The sequence below is a fragment of the Narcine bancroftii genome, chromosome 8 (genome assembly GCF_036971445.1).
Source record: "Narcine bancroftii isolate sNarBan1 chromosome 8, sNarBan1.hap1, whole genome shotgun sequence".
Lineage (NCBI taxonomy): Eukaryota > Metazoa > Chordata > Chondrichthyes > Torpediniformes > Narcinidae > Narcine > Narcine bancroftii.
Window position 1 is genome coordinate 140828109 of NC_091476.1, and position 17413 is coordinate 140845521.

General features: G+C 43.7%; 1 protein-coding gene across 1 annotated transcript in view; it reads right to left on the minus strand.

The window, feature by feature from the left end:
• eif3i (eukaryotic translation initiation factor 3, subunit I) overlaps positions 1-17413 on the minus strand; it is a 30436-nt gene that overhangs the window by 12543 nt on the left and 480 nt on the right. Inside the window, exons 2-6 of the mRNA XM_069895076.1 lie at positions 11917-12009; positions 6591-6678; positions 5860-5925; positions 2766-2915; positions 578-705 (exon numbers count right to left, since the gene is read on the minus strand). Of these exons, the coding sequence (XP_069751177.1) occupies positions 578-705; positions 2766-2915; positions 5860-5925; positions 6591-6678; positions 11917-12009 (525 nt within the window). The remainder of the gene's footprint in view (positions 1-577; positions 706-2765; positions 2916-5859; positions 5926-6590; positions 6679-11916; positions 12010-17413) is intronic.

Genomic DNA, 17413 nt, shown 5'->3' on the forward strand with positions numbered 1-17413 from the left:
CATATCTCTGCACAAGAAAGCTATGCAATCTCTCATCATTTAGAAAGTTTGCTTTGTTTAGTTTTTGTGTCAAAACAATTTCACACAATTCTGCCAGATACATAGCCACTCACACACACACAATCTAAAACACAGATTGTTAATACACTTTTACTGCATCTTTGCGACAAACAATTCAAGATCCATCATTCTGACAGTCTATCTGATTGTAGAAGCTCTTTTCAGTGCAGCAATGCTAAAGTTAGTGACACTAGTACCAATGAGTTACCTTGCATTGTTTCACATCTCTCTTCTCTCAAGGGGGAATGACTCTCTGGATTTCTCAGGCCGTGAGCGTGGAGGCCAGATCATTAGACACAGTTAAAATGCACAAGTATTTACATGGTGGGGAAAGTGGCCAGAACAAAGCACCCATGATCATATTGAAAGGTGGGCCAGGCCATCCACTGCTGCTGCCATTTTCTTGTGTTATTCACTCTGTAGTGATGATCTCTACCTCAGGAGGCAGGCACACCAATTCAATGTCATTAGGATGCTGTCATCAGATGCCAACAATTAATGCATAGTTTCGCCTTACCTTAGCACTAATCTGGACCAATTCACCATTTTCATGTCCTGCAATGACAAATTCTCCAAGAGGTCCCCAAACAGCACTTGTTATTTTGGATTCATTGGCTGGCACCTTCATGTGCGGTTCATTATTACCTAAGGATCAACAGGGCATTAAAGGTAAATAGAAATTCTGAATCAATTTACTACACCGCATCTTGAATGTGCAGAGAAATTTTGGTTGAACACTTAATTTGATAAGTAATCAAATTTCAGACACCCATGTAGAAAACAATGGAACTAATTTATGCATAGGAAACTCGTACAAACAGGATTATTATTTTTTAAACAAATTATTTGATTTATAATTAACCATTGACCAAAAAACCAGGGTAATCTCACTTCAGACAAATACCAAGGCTGCAGATACTGGAACCTTCAATAAATGAGATACTGGAGGAACTCAGCAGGTCATGCATCATCCAGAGATAGAAATGGTCTTAATCAATAAAGAGCCTCAACTCAAAACATTGATTGACCATTTCCAGCCTTCTGGACTCGATGCTGAATTCTCCAACTTCTGATTCCTTACATTCCGTCTGCCTGTATAAGAAACATTCAGCATTGGCTCAATTTCTCTTACTTTATTTGCATTGTCTTGCCATTTACAACATCCATTGATTCAGAGGTTTAACATACTGAAAATAGCCCTTATTAACCCATTTGGACTCAACCAATCAAAGATTTTCCCCACTGTTCAGACCACCCCTCTCTCTTATTCCTCTTCCCCATTCTGAGGAATGCTCCCAGACCCGAAACGCTAACTGCCTCTGTGTCCACAAATACTAGCCGACCAGCTAAATGTTCGATATTTTGCACTCTTTTGTGAAAAATGATTCCCTGGCTTTCTGCACTGCAACTACCATCATATAATGGCGATAACCACGAAAGTTGTTGCCCACTTTCAAATCCATCACCCTCAATATTTAAAAGTTTGACATTTCAAGAGTCCACTGTAAAACTGATAATGGTAACAGTCATTGAATTATTGAATAAGTCCACGCTGCTGAAGATCCAGCTGCGCTGGGTGGGTCACGTCTCCAGAATGGAGGACCATCACCTTCCCAAGATCGCGTTATATGGCGAGCTCTCCACTGGCCACTGTGACAGAGGTGTACCAAAGAAGAGGTAGAAGGACTGCCAAAAGAAATCTCTTGGTGCCTGCCCCATTGACCACCGCCAGTGGGCTGATATCGCCTCAAACCGTGCATCTTGGCGCCTCACAGTTCGGCGGGCAGCAGCCTCCTTCGAAGAAGACCGCAGAGCACGCCTCACTGAAAAAAGACAAAGGAGGAAAAACCCAACACCCAACCCACCAATTTTCCCCTGCAACCGTGTCTGCCTGTCCCGCATCGGACTTGTCAGCCACAATCGAGCCTGCAGCTGACGTGGACATTTACCCCCTCCATAAATCTTCGTCCGCGAAGCCAAGCCAAAGAAAAATTGAATAAATAACCTTGTGATCCAAGTTCCACCGTGGCAGATGTCAAGTTAAAGTTCAGCATTTAAAAAAAACCCACCATTACGAGAACGAAATTAGAAGCTTGTTGCAAAGTCTATTATCTCACTAAAGCTCATCAGGGAACCAAAATATATAAGCTTTACTTGGCCTGGTCAGATCCAATGTAAAGTGGCTGAGTTTATACTGTCCTCCAGGAAACTCAGCAGATCAAACAACGTTCTTTATATAACATAGATAAAGATACATAACCAATATTACGAGCTTGAGCCCTTCATCAATGTACGTGCAAAATGGAGGAAGCAGTCCGAAATGTTGGTTATGTATCTTTATCTTTGCTATATAAAGTACACTATTTGACCTGCTGAGTTTTCACCAGTGTTGCACTTTTACTTCAAGCATGCTGTCTGGACTTTTGTGTTTTACTCCTGTCCTGGATGTCAGTTAGTAATTAGGTGCAACTATCTGTTGGAAACCAGTAAATACAGGAGATGTCACAACAAACTAAACTAAATGTAGGCCGATTGAAAGTTGTCCCTCTCCATCGTTATTTTCCTTGGATTTGTTTTTCTAATAAATAAAATTAGTTTATGTATCTGAGAGCAGGTGGCTTCTTTTAAATACTTTAAGGGAAGAACATCCAATCTCAGAAGGGAAGACCTTTTTTGGAATTCTTATCAGTATACCTTATCCTTACTTATTTGAGCAGGATCTCGGATGTCAAAGAAGCTGACGTAACAATTGTAGCCCATCTGCTTGTCTGTGGTGAACATGATGATGTTGCCACTGAAGTCAAATCCTCCTGTTCGGACTGCAGAGCTTGTTTTAAACAAAGCAAGTTGCTTCCCTAATAATGAAAATCATCTCATATGAATAAGGATCAGAACACTACAAATAATAAAAACAGACAAGAGACAAAAAAAATAAATGAGCCAACATTACCACACCCTGGAACATTCTGGAATCTTACTACATTCACACAGGGACTGCCAAGACTACATCTGGTGTACACTGGGTGTAGTTCTGCTTGCCTTACCCAAGGAAGGAAAACTTTACCATTGAAGGCTTACCAGAATGACTTCGACTTCCAGAAAGGCAGGACCGTCACATAGGGACAGAACAAGTCAATGAGGCCAGTGTTTGAGGGTTTAGAAAATTAAACGGTGATTTTATTGAAATGTTCAGAACTCCAATAGAGGAGATGATGGTGGGGGGGGGGGGGGGGGGGGGGAGAAGATGAGGTGAGGTAGAATCTTTCCCCTGGCTGGAAATGCATAGAACCAGATGTCACATTCTCAAGAGCATGGAATATCACGACCCCTCTAGCCTGCCCTTTCACTCAACATGCCTGATCTATGTTGGCCTCAATTCCTCTTCTGTGCCATGTCCCCATAACATTCAATTCTATCTCCACCTTTAATACATCTAATGATCTGGCTTCCAATCTCAGAGGCAGAGAATTACACGTATTAACTACAAGAAATGCCTGCACCAGAATCCATGGACACTTTGAGAGACACTGAAGGGACTCACTCTTGCTTCTATTTCTTTCGTGCTGTAAAGGACACCAGGTGACACTGATAGTGTCTCTTCGTCTGCCTTATGGCAGGAAGAAGGCAATTTCACGTAATATTACATTTTGTCATATTACATGACAATAAAGGTATCTTGAAAATAATGCCCTTTATTTTGTACCTCTCCCCCATGGTTTGCAATTTCCCCACAAGTAGAAGCATCTCAACATTTATCGTGTCAAGTCGTTTTAGGAGCTCGTGTTTGAAAAAGGTCGCCCTTCAGCTTCTGAACTGAAAGTTTAAGTCCTTGGGAGTCACTATCACAGAGGACCTTTCCTGGAGCCAACACACTACTGGCATAGTGAAGAAAGCACGTCAGCGCCTCTCCATCCTTAGGAGTTTGTGGACGTTTGGTATGACATCAGAAACCCTGGCAAATTTCAACAGATATGTAGTGGAAAATGTGCTGACTGGCCAGATCACAGTCTGGTATGGTGACAGCAACAATCCCAAGTGTAGAGCCTAGCCCAGGGAATCACAGGCAAAATCCTCACCTCCACTGAGAACATTTACAGGGAACAGTGCCATAGGAGAGCAGTAGAGGTCATCAAAGATCCACACCACCTAGCACATGCTCGGTTCTTGCTGCTACCATCAGGGTTCAGGGCCCACCATCAGACTCCTCAACAACAAATTCAATCAGTGATTCATTTAAGGACTTATTTTGCATTTAAAAAAATTGTTCTGTATTGCAGTCGGTTTGTTTACATTTCCATTTGTTTACATGTGTTCATTGTGTACAGTTTTATTTGTACTACCAATTAGTGGTAATTCTCCTTCGTCCACAAGAGAAACGGTTATGTAATGTCATGTATGTTCTTCGACAATAAATCTGAAATCTGAAGAAACACAAGCTCAAAGTACCTTCACCTTCTTGATGGGCAACCCTCTCATCCCAGGAAACAGCCTTGGTGAATCTCCTTGGACTGGTTCTAATGCTACTATACATGTTTAAATAAGGGACAAAATCTATGCACAGGAATCCTGTTGTGGCATCAATTGCATTACTGCAATAAAACCTCCTTAATCTTAAACTCCAATCCCTTTGCAGTGAAGGCCAAAATGTCATTTGTTTTCATAACTACTTGTTGGAGCTGCCTGCTAAATCTGTGATTCATGCACTCGAAGACATAAATCCCCCTGAACTTAATACATTTGCAGTCTCTCCACTTAAATAATAATCAACCTTTTGATTCCAGAATGCCCAAGAATTATGATCGTGCAAAACAGTGTATTCCACAAGGTAGCAGAGGCTAAATTTAAGAAATAGAAACATTTTCAGACACCCAATAGATCGAACGATATGGGAAGGGATAAAGAGTTGGATGTGACTACTTTGTTACAGAGAAGGCTAGAAGGGCTAAATGGCACACTATTGCACTCTTTCTTATACTTCAACCTTTTTCTTTCCACTCACATACCACTTTAAATATTCCCTTTGCCATCAGTGCTGTGATTAGTAATGAATTGCTTAAGGTGGTATACGAGTGGGAAAGGAAGGTTGAGAATCATTGCTCCAGACGCAATTGTTACTGAAATATTTGCTTGAGAAAAATTATCATTGGGCCATTTCCTTTGGAGTTATGAATCCGTGCACATAACGACTTAATTAGGGATGGTTGAAACAGTGGTCTTCAAACTTTTTCTTTCTACTCACATACTACCTTAAGCAATCCCTTATTAATCACAGAGCACCTATGGCATAGGGATTACTTAAAGTGGTATGTGAGTGGAAAGAACAAGGTTGAGAATCACTGCTCTAAATCTCTTCAACTGTGTTAACTCTTAGGTTTGCAAGAGCATTTTAATCTCAAGAAACTTTTCAATGGAGTGCTGACCCATTCAGAGCAGGAATTTTCTGAATCAAACTGTTCTGTGTTGATTTCAGCCAGTGTGTTGCTGGGGTAGTCACTTGGATTCAATAAACTCCAAGAACCAGAAAAACAAAGATTGGACAATCATTCCATTCTTTGTTACTGTCCAGATGGAGGTGCACATGGTGAATGTTGGGGGGTCACAAAATTGGGTATTTCCATCCTCACCACTACACGTCAAAGAAGTCCATTGGGCAAAATCTCAGCCGATGCAATTTCTTGCCAGAGAGTAATGTCATTAGACACTGGAGAAATTAAGAAACCTGGTATAACAGAATCAGCTGAAAACAAATGTAACTGCTGCTTTACAACACAAGGAGATGACAACAATGCAATTTCTCACCTGTTTCACAGTCCCAAAGTCTGCAAGAGTTATCTGCAGAACCGGTCAACACTTGCTTTGTATCCCCTAATTATTACATTAAGGACAAGAATCACCTAGCAGTAAATTGAAAGATAATAAACTTGAACTATACTCGTTGTCAAAACAACCATCAACATATGCTCTAAGAGCATTTATTATAGTTGACCTTTTTTCCAAATCATGTCATTTCATTGCAATTAAAAAAGGCCTATGCAAATCAGTAAGTGTCAAAAAGATGATCGACTTTTCAGTAATCAACCATTGCTGGATAGTTGGATTCCCCAGAGGCACAAGTAGCTTCTGGACAGCACAGATGGCAGAGCGGTTAGCGTAATCCTGTTACAGTGCCAACGATCGGGACTTGGGTTTGAATTCCACTCTGTAAAGAGTTTGTACATTCTCCTTGTTTCAGCATGGGTTTTCCTGGGGGGCACTGGTTTCCACAGCCTTCAAAACGTATGGGGGTTGTAGGTCAATTGGGTGGAAAGGGATCATGGGCTAAAAGGGCCCATTACCGTGCTATAAGCTTAAAATTAAAAAAAAAATAAAACCCACCTTCTATGCAATAACCATTCTGCGACAATGAAAAAACATTTCAAAAATTCAGGCCATTCCAAAATATCCCACAGATCATGAAGTATCGTATGCACTGAATTTGTCCCTGCATTATGCTGGTGACCATCGGAACAAATTATAAAGATAAAGGATACAGTCCACATCCACGCACCACACTGCTCCTGTGTGTCCATTGTAAGTGCCAAGCCTCTCTCCATTCAAAGAATACCAGACATTAACGACCTGTGCAATTAAAAAAGCACACAAAGAATTCACAACATTCTGACAAAAGGACATGCTGATATTAACCTTCAAAACTGATATTCATTTTCACTTTGACCTAGTATTGCTGCACATTCTCCAAAAAAACTATATAAACATTTGCAGAGATCAAGATATTGAGCATAGGAGCAGGAACACTGGGTTTCAACTGCACAAAACATTAGTGAGACCACACTTGCTGAACGACCAAAGGAACTGCTCACATTAACCATTCGAGACTCATATTCATGAAACAATATTTATTTACATGGATGAAATACTTGACGTGCATATGTATTGTCTGTATGTATTACATCAGTTGCATGTCTGTGTGTTTTGTTTACACCAAGGACCAGTGAACGCTGTTTAGTCAGGTGGTACTTGTGCATTCAGATGACAATAAACTCGACTTGGAGCGTTGTGCATTGTTCTGGTTATCCAGCTGTATGAAAGATGTCATTAAGCTGGAAAGGGTGCAGAAAAGACTCTGATAATATGATTGGGAGGGGAATCAATATGTTGCAATGGCTACAACATTGCAGTTCCATGTCCACCAAGGCTCCAAGTTCATCTATGCTAATCCCATTGGCCTGCACTGGATCTGTATCCTATCACTACTTTCCTGAACAAGTAGCTATCAAAAACTATTTTAGACATTCAAAATGCACGAGTCTCCACCTCTGGCATTTCATCCCAAATATTCATCACTCTCTGTGTGGAAAAACCTCAATTTCTTTCCTTAAATCAGTGATCGCTGGTTCTAGACGCCCGTGTTAAAAATATTTTATCTATTCTATTGATGTGCCACATAATTCTGTAAACCTCAATAAAGTCACTCCTCAGCCTTCTACATTGCTGTGAGAATGAGCCCAAACGACCCACTTTTCTCTTGTATCAGCACCCTCTATTGCTACTACATTGTTCCAGGAGTGTAATGCCAGAACCACATGATATTGTGAAAGTTTTCTGTCCAATCTTTAGTACCACTGTGAAATCCCATTCTAATTCTTGTACTTCTATGCCATGGCTTTCAAAACCAAGCATTCAAAATACTCACATACAACTCTTCTCAAATCTGATGATTAACCTCCACTGATGCTCCCCAACAAGGTTTGTCTTTCCAGTATTTTCTTTCAATAATATATTTCCAGCCCGTTTCTCATGTCACATTATGTGTGACATCATCTCCGTCTTTGAGCTCATGAGGTTTTCAGACATGAGTGTGTTAAAAGCATTTAAGTCCACTTATGTCTCTAAGAAGTCTGCTTTCCTCAAAACTAAAATGGCCATGTGTTTATGCAGGTGCTTCTGATCTAACACTTATTGTTTCCAATATCTCAAGAACCATCATAAATCCTTTTCATCTTCTTGACTCTAACTTCATTCAGCATCCATTTTTGTCTCAAACTGGCTTCTGTCTTCTATCTCAAAAAAGAACATGTGTTTAAAATGCTAATGTGTTGTCTTTATGCTCCTGTAACCAACCAAACTAACTTATTAAATCATATCTTAAAATATAGTTTTAACATTGAACTAAGGATTCATATTAACACAGATCCATTACACTTGCAGAGGTCATGATATTGATCGTCGAGGTTCAACTGCACAAAACATTAGTGAGACCACACTTGCTGACTGACCAAAGGAACTTCAAATTTGTAGCATTTGCAATGTTTTGCATTTGGAGACTGCATTTGATTATTGTCCAGGATATTGAACTAGGATTGTGATGTCTTCTTTGGCTTGGCTTCGCGGACGAAGATTTATGGAGGGGGTAAAAAGTCCACGTCAGCTGCAGGCGCGTTTGTGGCTGACAAGTCCGATGCGGGACAGGCAGACACGATTGCAGCGGTTGCAAGGGAAAATTGGTTGGTTGGGGTTGGGTGTTGGGTTTTTCCTCCTTTGCCTTTTGTCAGTGAGGTGGGCTCTGCGGTCTTCTTCAAAGGAGGTTGCTGCCCGCCAAACTGTGAGGTGCCAAGATGCACGGTTTGAGGCGTTATCAGCCCACTGGCGGTGGTCAATGTGGCAGGCACCAAGAGATTTCTTTAGGCAGTCCTTGTACCTTTTCTTTGGTGCACCTCTGTCACGGTGGCCAGTGGAGAGCTCGCCATATAACAGGATCTTGGGAAGGCGATGGTCCTCCATTCTGAAGACGTGACCCATCCAGCGCAGCTGGATCTTCAGCAGCGTGGACTCGATGCTGTCGACCTCTGCCATCTCGAGTACTTCGACGTTAGGGGTGTAAGCGCTCCAATGGATGTTGAGGATGGAGCGGAGACAACGCTGGTGGAAGCGTTCTAGGAGCCGTAGGTGGTGCCGGTAGAGGACCCATGATTCGGAGCCGAACAGGAGTGTGGGTATGACAACGGCTCTGTATACGCTTATCTTTGTGAGGTTTTTCAGTTGGTTGTTTTTCCAGACTCTTTTGTGTAGTCTTCCAAAGGCGCTATTTGCCTTGGCGAGTCTGTTGTCTATCTCATTGTCGATCCTTGCATCTGATGAAATGGTGCAGCCGAGATAGGTAAACTGGTTGACCGTTTTGAGTTTTGTGTGCCCGATTGTGATGTAGGCTGAGAGATAACTACAAGATCAGCAACCATGAGGCCAAGTTTATCACCCAACACACAGCTGATTGAGTAGAGTGCCTATTGAACCAATGTGCTACATAATGACAAATTAATTGCACTGTGATTTTGTCTTAAATTGATTTCCAACTGCTTATGGAGGACAGAAAGGGATAGGAACTAGAGTAGGTCAGCAAGTAGAGGGATTTAAGGAAAAAGGATGTGAGGTCAAGTATGGAATCCAGGTCCACGTCAATAAGCAAGGTGGAGTGGATGGACATTACGCTTGGCATGGACGAGGTGGGGCATAAGGGTCTGTTTCTGTTCTTTACGTTTCCATAATCCATTAAGAGAAGGAGGAAATAAAAGGAAAAGCCTGTCATCTGATAGATTTTATTATAATTACAACCCACTTCATCATAAAAATGACTGCAGTGAAGGGCCAAACCCTTAAAATCACATATCAAAAGAAGGACATACCTGGGGGAAACTGCATGATGTCAAAGCAGACAGAAAAGCTTGGAGTACATCAATTTCCAATCTGGGAACAAGTACTTACATCATCAGATGAAGGAGTTGAAATGGCGTGTTCTAATCATGTTAACAAATGTGGCAGAATTAGCATTATAATTGATTTTGTGTTGATTTGACTTATGGTTGTTGGTCAATAAACTGACAGCCTTGACTTGAAAGGCTGAACTATGTTGGCAGCAAGAAGTAAAACACAAAAATCTGCAGACACCATGATTGAAGTAAAAACAATGTTAGAGAAACTCAGCAAGTTAAAAAGTGTACTTTATATAGCAAAGGTAGAAATGCATAACCAATCATCAGGGTATGAGCAAAATAGCCTGGGGAGGGGAGGGGAGGGAAGGGGGGGGCAGGTGTGGAAAGAAGGGAGAGGAGCACAGGTAGGAGGTGTAGGTGGAAAAGGGAGGAAGGATACGAGAGAAAACTGGGGGTGGGGGAAGATAGTTCTGTGAATGGAGAAGGAAAGAAGTGGAGGGCTGGAGGAAAGAAGACAGGAGATAAGAAAGAGGAAGAACGAGGAGTGAAAAATAGGTAGCAACAGATATTTGTTGCTGTTGTAGCTACAAGGAGCGAAATTGAAGGAAACAACAAGCTGAGGTGAGTTTCAGTTTCAATCGTTTATTTGAAAGCCTGCACGCTGCCCTTCAAGAGGCGAGTGCGAGACTCGTCACCGTGTTGGCTGTGAGGTCATTAAGCAGCCGAAAAGCGTGCACGATGACCGAAGCAACGAGGAATCCCCGAACCCAACAGCGCCATCTTAACGTGGCTGCTCCGCTACCACAGCCATCACATGTGGAGCCGGTTCACCTGCGTCGTGATGTGTGCCACCACTCAATCCCCCAGAAATGGCTTTAGTGTCCTGATGCTGGTACCGTTGGCTGCCCGTAGGACGGGGTCTCACAGCTGAGTGCGAGTCTCCAGTGCGGTTGGTGGGATTACGCTGAGTTCAGCGCCCGTGTCAACCAGGAACCATCGGCCACTTGTCTGTCATGTGGAGGAGGTTGTTGATGGGGCCAGCCATTAGCGGCGGCTGGCCTGGTTGTTTTCCTGAAACGAGCAGGGTTGTCTGCATTTGTGTGCCTGGGCTCCCCAACGCTGATGATAGAAGCACCAGGTATGTTCGGAGCCTCTGTCTTTTTGCTGGGGCGCGGTTGTGGCCGGCTGGGGTGTCACCTGACTCATGGCTGGTTCGTCTTCGTGCACCACAGGACATCCGCTCGAGCTGCGACTTTGCATGGGTCCGAGAAGTCCTCATCTGCCAACAATAGTTGGATGTCGTCCAGCATTTGTTCCAGGAAGGCATGCTCAAACATGAAGCACTGTTTGTGACCTTCTGCCAAGGCGAGCATCTCGTCCATGAAGGCAGATGGTGCCGTCTCCTAGGCCGTCCAGGTGCATGAGCCTGGCCGCATGCTGGCGTCTGGACAGGCTGAACGTGCTGAGGAGGAGCTGTTTGAGTGCTGGGTATTTACCCTCCTCCGGGGGATTGTGGATTAGGTTGTCCACTCTGGCAGCAGTCTCCTTGTCGACGTGGTAGAACATCGTTGAGTCAAGAGTTGATTTGTCGGAAATGAAACTGTGCTTCCACGTCCCTGAACCATGTGCGTGGGTGAAGCGTCCAGAAGGGCAGTAGTTTCACGGCGACTGTGTTTACTGCTGCAGCATCCATGATGTAGAGGCCAGAATCGTCTGGGCTTGTCGGGGTCACCAATTGTAGCGGTAGCTACAAGGAGCGAAATTGAAAGAAACCACAAGCGGAGGTGAGTTTCAGTTTCAACTGTTTATTTGAAAGCCCGCATGCTGCCCTTGAAGAGGAGAGCGCGGGACTTGTCACCACGTCGGCTGTGATGTCATGACACAGCCAAAAGGCGCGCATGATGGCCGAGGCCATGAGGAATCGCCGAACCCAATGGCACCAAGTTAACGTGGCTGCTCCACTACCGCGGCCGTCACGTGCGGAGCTGGTTCACCTGCGTCGCGATGTGCACTGCCTCACTGACCAATATATACTCACACATACATCATCATACACTAAATTATATTTAACAACTACTGATTTCACAGTGTAGCAATGAATTTCATAGAAGAGACTTTTCCCCAAAAATAATACAGGATATGAACTTACAGTATCTTTGGCACAGGAGAACACCAAATCTCCTTCCCTGTTGTACTTAATCTGTGTGATCGATCTTTCATGACCCTGTAACAGGATGGGTTTCTGATACAGGACAGAAATAAAATTGGATAAATTCAACAGCTGATACATTAATCTTACAGTATAACCCACAAAAACTTGCTTTGAGATAGCACAGCTCTCTAAGCTCCACTGCATTTCTATCACTAATTTCCTCTTTGAAACAATTTCCACAAAAGCTCCCAATAATTTAGTTGCTACTGATTCAGTCTCATGTTGCCACAAGTTTGACATTGATTTTGGAAATATGATGGGGGTAAGAGATATTCAACACCCTTAAAGTGCCTATCCCAGTCATCAACGTTTATGTTGCAACTTTTATTCATCAGACTAGTCTCAAGAGGTGGAGGTCAATATTTCCAGTTAAAGTTGCAAAGCTCTGTGCACTGCCAGATGGATCTTTTAAGCCAAGCATTAAATATGACCACATCATGAGACTCCAGATGTTGGAACTTGAAGCACAAAAAAATGTTCCAGCAGTGGATATTTTGCTCCAGTAAACTTTTGCGACAGAAGCAGAGATGCCACGAATCTAGTTCTGGGGGAATGAATTGTTGGAGGAACTCTGCAGGTCAAACAGCATCTATGGGGTGAAAAGGTCAAACAACTGTTCAGGTTGGCTCTCTACATAAAAACTAAAGGGAAAAGGATAACACAGTAAAACCCCTGTAATCTGGAATTCAAGCAGTTGACAAAAAAAATGCAGAAAATGTATAGGTAAAAAATACGGAAGTTTAAAATTGGCGCACCTTGCTGTTAGTTTGCCAATCATGCCACACACAATCTCAAGCAACCAGAAAATTCACTTATCTGGCATCTATCAATCCCTATACTGGGAGTTTTAATGCATTACATATATAAAGTAGGTGAAAAAAATGGGGGAGTGTCGAGAGGTTATCAGACATAAGGTGCAAGAGGCAAAGAGACAGAACCTGAGAAAGGAAGTGGGGGTGGGGAAAAGAGAGAAGTTACATGGAAGAAAAAAACATAGAGTAAGAAATTAGCCGGAAACAGAATAACCAGACATCAGTGAGGATATCCATCCAGAAGGAATACATCTTGGTAAATATAACCAGATTACCACTTATAGCACAGAACAGGCCAGTTCGGCCCTACTAGTCCATGCCGTAACAAATCCCCACCCTCCTAGTCCCACTGACCTGCACCCGGTCCATACCCCTCCAGTCCTCTCCTCTCCATGTAACTATCCAGTCTATCCTTAAATGTAACCAATGATCCCGCCTCAACCACGTCTGTCGGAAGCTCATTCCACGTCCCTACCACCCTTTTGCGTAAATAAATTTCCCCTCTTGTTCCCCTTATAATTCTCCCCCTTCAATCTTAAACCATGCCCTCTAGTTTGAATCTCCCCCACTCTTAATTGAAAAAGCCTATCCACATTTACTCTGTCTGTCCCTTTTAAAATCTTAAACACCTTTATCAAGTCCCCCCTCAATCTTCTACGCTCCAGAGAAAAAAGCCCCAGTCTGCACAACCTTTCCCTGTAACTCAAACCTTGAAATCCTGTCAACATTCTTGTGAACCTTCTCTGCACTCTCTCTATTTTGTTTATATCATTCCTATAATTTGGTGACCAAAACTGTACACAGTACTCCAAATTTGGCCTCACCAATGCCTTGTACAATTTCATCATAACCTCCCTACTCTTGAATTCAATACTCCGATTTATGAAGGCCAACATTCCAAATGCCTTCTTCACCACACCATCTACCTGAGTATCAGCCTTGAGGGTACTATTTACCACAACTCCTAAATCCCTTTGTTGCTCTGCACATCTCAATAGCCTACCATTTAATGCATATGACCTATTTAGATTTGCCTTTCCAAAATGTAACACCTCACACTTATCTGTATTAAATTCCATCAGCTATTTCTCAGCCCACATCTCCAGCCTTCCTAAATCACCTTTTAATCTACGGTAATCTTCCTCACTGTCCACAACACCACCAATCTTTGTATCATCCGCAAACTTGCTTATCCAATTCTCCACCCCTACTTCCAGATTAACCAATTCTCCACCCCTACTTCCAGATCGTTAATATATATAACAAACAATAGTGGACCCAGGACCAATCCCTGAGGAACTCCATTAGTCACTGGCCTCCAATTGGACAAACAATTTTCTACCACTACTCTTTGACACCTCGCATCCAACCATTGCTGAATCCATTTCACTACCTCCTTATTTATACCTAATGCCTCCATTTTTTTTCCTAACCTCCTGTGGGGAACTTTGTCAAAAGCTTTACTAAAGTCTAAATAGACAACATCCACAGCTTTCCCTTCATCAACCTTTTTGTAACCCCCTCGAAAAACTCAATCAGGTTTGTCAAGCATGATCTACCCCTGACAAAACCATGCTGATTACTCTCTATCAATCCCTGTACCTCCAAATATTTGTAAATACCATCCCTCAGAACACTTTCCATCAACTTACCCACCACAGACGTCAGACTCACAGGCCTATAATTCCCAGGTTTACAGTTGGACCCTTTCTTAAACAGCGGAACAACATGCGCCACCCTCCAATCCTTTGGCACTACCCCCGTGACCAATGACATCCTAAATATCTCTGTTAATGGCACCACTATCTGTCCACAAGCCTCCCTGAGTGTCCTTGGGAATATTTTGTTCGGTCCTGGAGATTAATCCATCTTTATCTTTTTCAACATAGCCATCACTACCTCCTCGGTTATCCTTATATGCTTCATGACCTCCCCACTATTTTTCTTTACTTCAACTGGTTCAATATTTTTTTTCCCTAGTGAATACTGAGGCAAAGAAATCATTCAAAATTTCCCCCATTTCCTCTGACTTCTCACTCAGCCTACCCTCGCTGTCTACAAGGGGTCCAATTTTATCCCTCACTAATCTTTTACTTTTAATGTACCTATAGAAACCCTTTGGATTTATTTTTACTGTCTGCCAAAGCCTCTTCGTGCCTTTTTTTGGCCTTTCTAATTTCTTTCTTAAGATTCCTTCTACACTCCTTGTAGTCCTCCTTCAAACTCTCAGCTCCCTGCTCCTTATACCTCTTGTACACCTCCCTTTTTCTCCTAACCAAATTTTCAATATTCTTCGAAAACCAAGCCTCCCTATGACTTCCAGCCTTTCCTTTGATCCTCACTGGGACATATCTACTCTGTACCCTCAAAATTTCTTTTTTGAATATCCTCCATTTTTCATTTACATCCTTACCTGAAAATATCCTGTCCCACTCAATACTCCCCAAATCCCTTCTTATTCCTTCGAAATTTGCTCTTCTCAACTTTAGGCCCCTCCTTGATCTCCCTTAAAACTACCCGAAAACTAACAGAGTTATGATCACTAGACCCAATTTGTTCTCCAACATTAATGTCCGATACCTGACCTAGGTCGTTCCCTAACAGGAGATCTAGTATTACACCGTCCTGAGTCGGTTCTTCTACTAATCGATTTAGAAAACAATCTTAAACACATTTAACGAACTCTAGCCCAGCCAGCCCTCTAACTGTATGGGTATCCCAATCAATGTGAGGGAACTTAAAAGTGTAAAATATGATTTACACACATATACGTTATCTCCCTACAAATTTGTTCCTCTAATTTTCTTGGCCTGTAATACACTCCTATTAGGATCCTCATGCCTCTTTCACCCAAACAGCCTCACTGGACGATCCCTCCAGACCATCCTGGCATCTCACGGCAGTAATGTCCTCCTTAACAAGCAGAGCATCTCCTCCCCCTTTTTTTTTAACCCCCTGATCTATCACATCTAAAACAAATGTATCCTGGAATATTGAGGAACACATCATATTCCTGCTGGATAGCTTTAAATCTAACTACATGAACTAATTTTAGTTCAAACCCACCTCCATTTGGTTCCACTGTTTCCAGCTCTTTATCCACTCCTGTACTTATTTTCCTCTCTCCTACCCCCAGTGGTCTTTCAATCTACCCGACCCGACCCCACTTTCTCCTATACCTGTTCACCCCTGGACCCCTCCTCCCATTTCTACCCCCTTTAGGTATGTGAATGTGATAATGTGAACCCCCTTTAGTCTTGTAAATGGACTTGACCCAAAACATTTCCACCTGTGGATGCTGCCTGATCTGCTGAGTTCCTTCAGCAACTCTTTCTGGAGTTCTGGACATTAGTCCTGCCTCAACTCTCAATGGGGGTGTTTCTAGTGAGCCAGGAAAAGTGCGGTGATGCAAGGTAATGCGAGGTGAAGCGCGGTGACACCTCGAATTTGGCCGCACTGGAAACACATCTGGGTTGTGGCCGATGTGTGGCGATTCGAGGTGCTCCGGCGTCCTACTTTTGAGGTGGTCGATGCGGGGTGATGCGAGGGACGACCTCGCAGTGGAAACACCGTGGGTGACTCACCGGAAGTCTCGATTTTTCACCCGCGGTTTTCAATTGCTCATCGGACTTCCTGGTCACCTCGCATTCCTCGCATCACCCCGCATCACTGCGTATTCATCGCTTGGTAGAAACAGTTCAGGTAGTCCAAAAATGTGCAGTGATGCGAGCGACAAAAAAGCGCGGTGATTCGAGGTGTCCTTAGTATAAACACAGCTAATGACAGACAAGTCCTCCACTTGTCCAAGAACAATCGGGACTTTGATCAAACATTCACAAAGAAACAAAGTCCCACCAGTTCTCTGGCCATTAACTCTAGTCTGACAGTGCCTCACAGGTTGGCCAGGCAAGTAGAAGATGGTCAGGCCTCAACCCACATTAGGCCTCAGGTGGGATTGTGGAGTCTGCCCCTTCCTCTATTTCCTCCACCCCTTTCCTCCTTCCACCCCTCCACCTTATCCTGTCCCAGTTTTACCCCCTGGCCCCCTCTGCTGCCCCATCCTCACCCATCCCACCATGCCCCCTCACCCCACCATGCTGCCCTGTTCTCACCCCACCACATCCACCCCATCATGTCATCTTGCCCCCTTGCCCCTCACCCCACCATGCCACCCTGTCTCTGATCCTCACCCAACAATGCCACCCCTTCCCACTCCACCATGCTGCCCCATCCACGCCCCCTTCTCATCCCCACCATGCTGCCCCAACCACGACCCCTTCTCATCCCCACCATATGGCCTTGTCCACACCCGTCACCCCATCCTCTCTCCCTCCTACCATGTCACCTTCCAGCCCAACAAGCCGCCTTGTCCATGCTGCCCCATCCCATCCCACCCTGACCCCCAACCCCCACCATGCCCACACCCCCCACCATGTCGCCCTCCAGCCCAAGATGCTGCCTTGTCCCCGCTGCCCCATCCCATCCTGACCCCAACCCCCCCACCATGGCACCCTGACCCCCAACCCCCATCATGCCACCTTGCCCACACCCCCCACCACGTCGTCCTCCAGCCCAGCATGCTGCCTTGTCCCCGCTGCCCCATTCCACCATGGTGCCCTGTC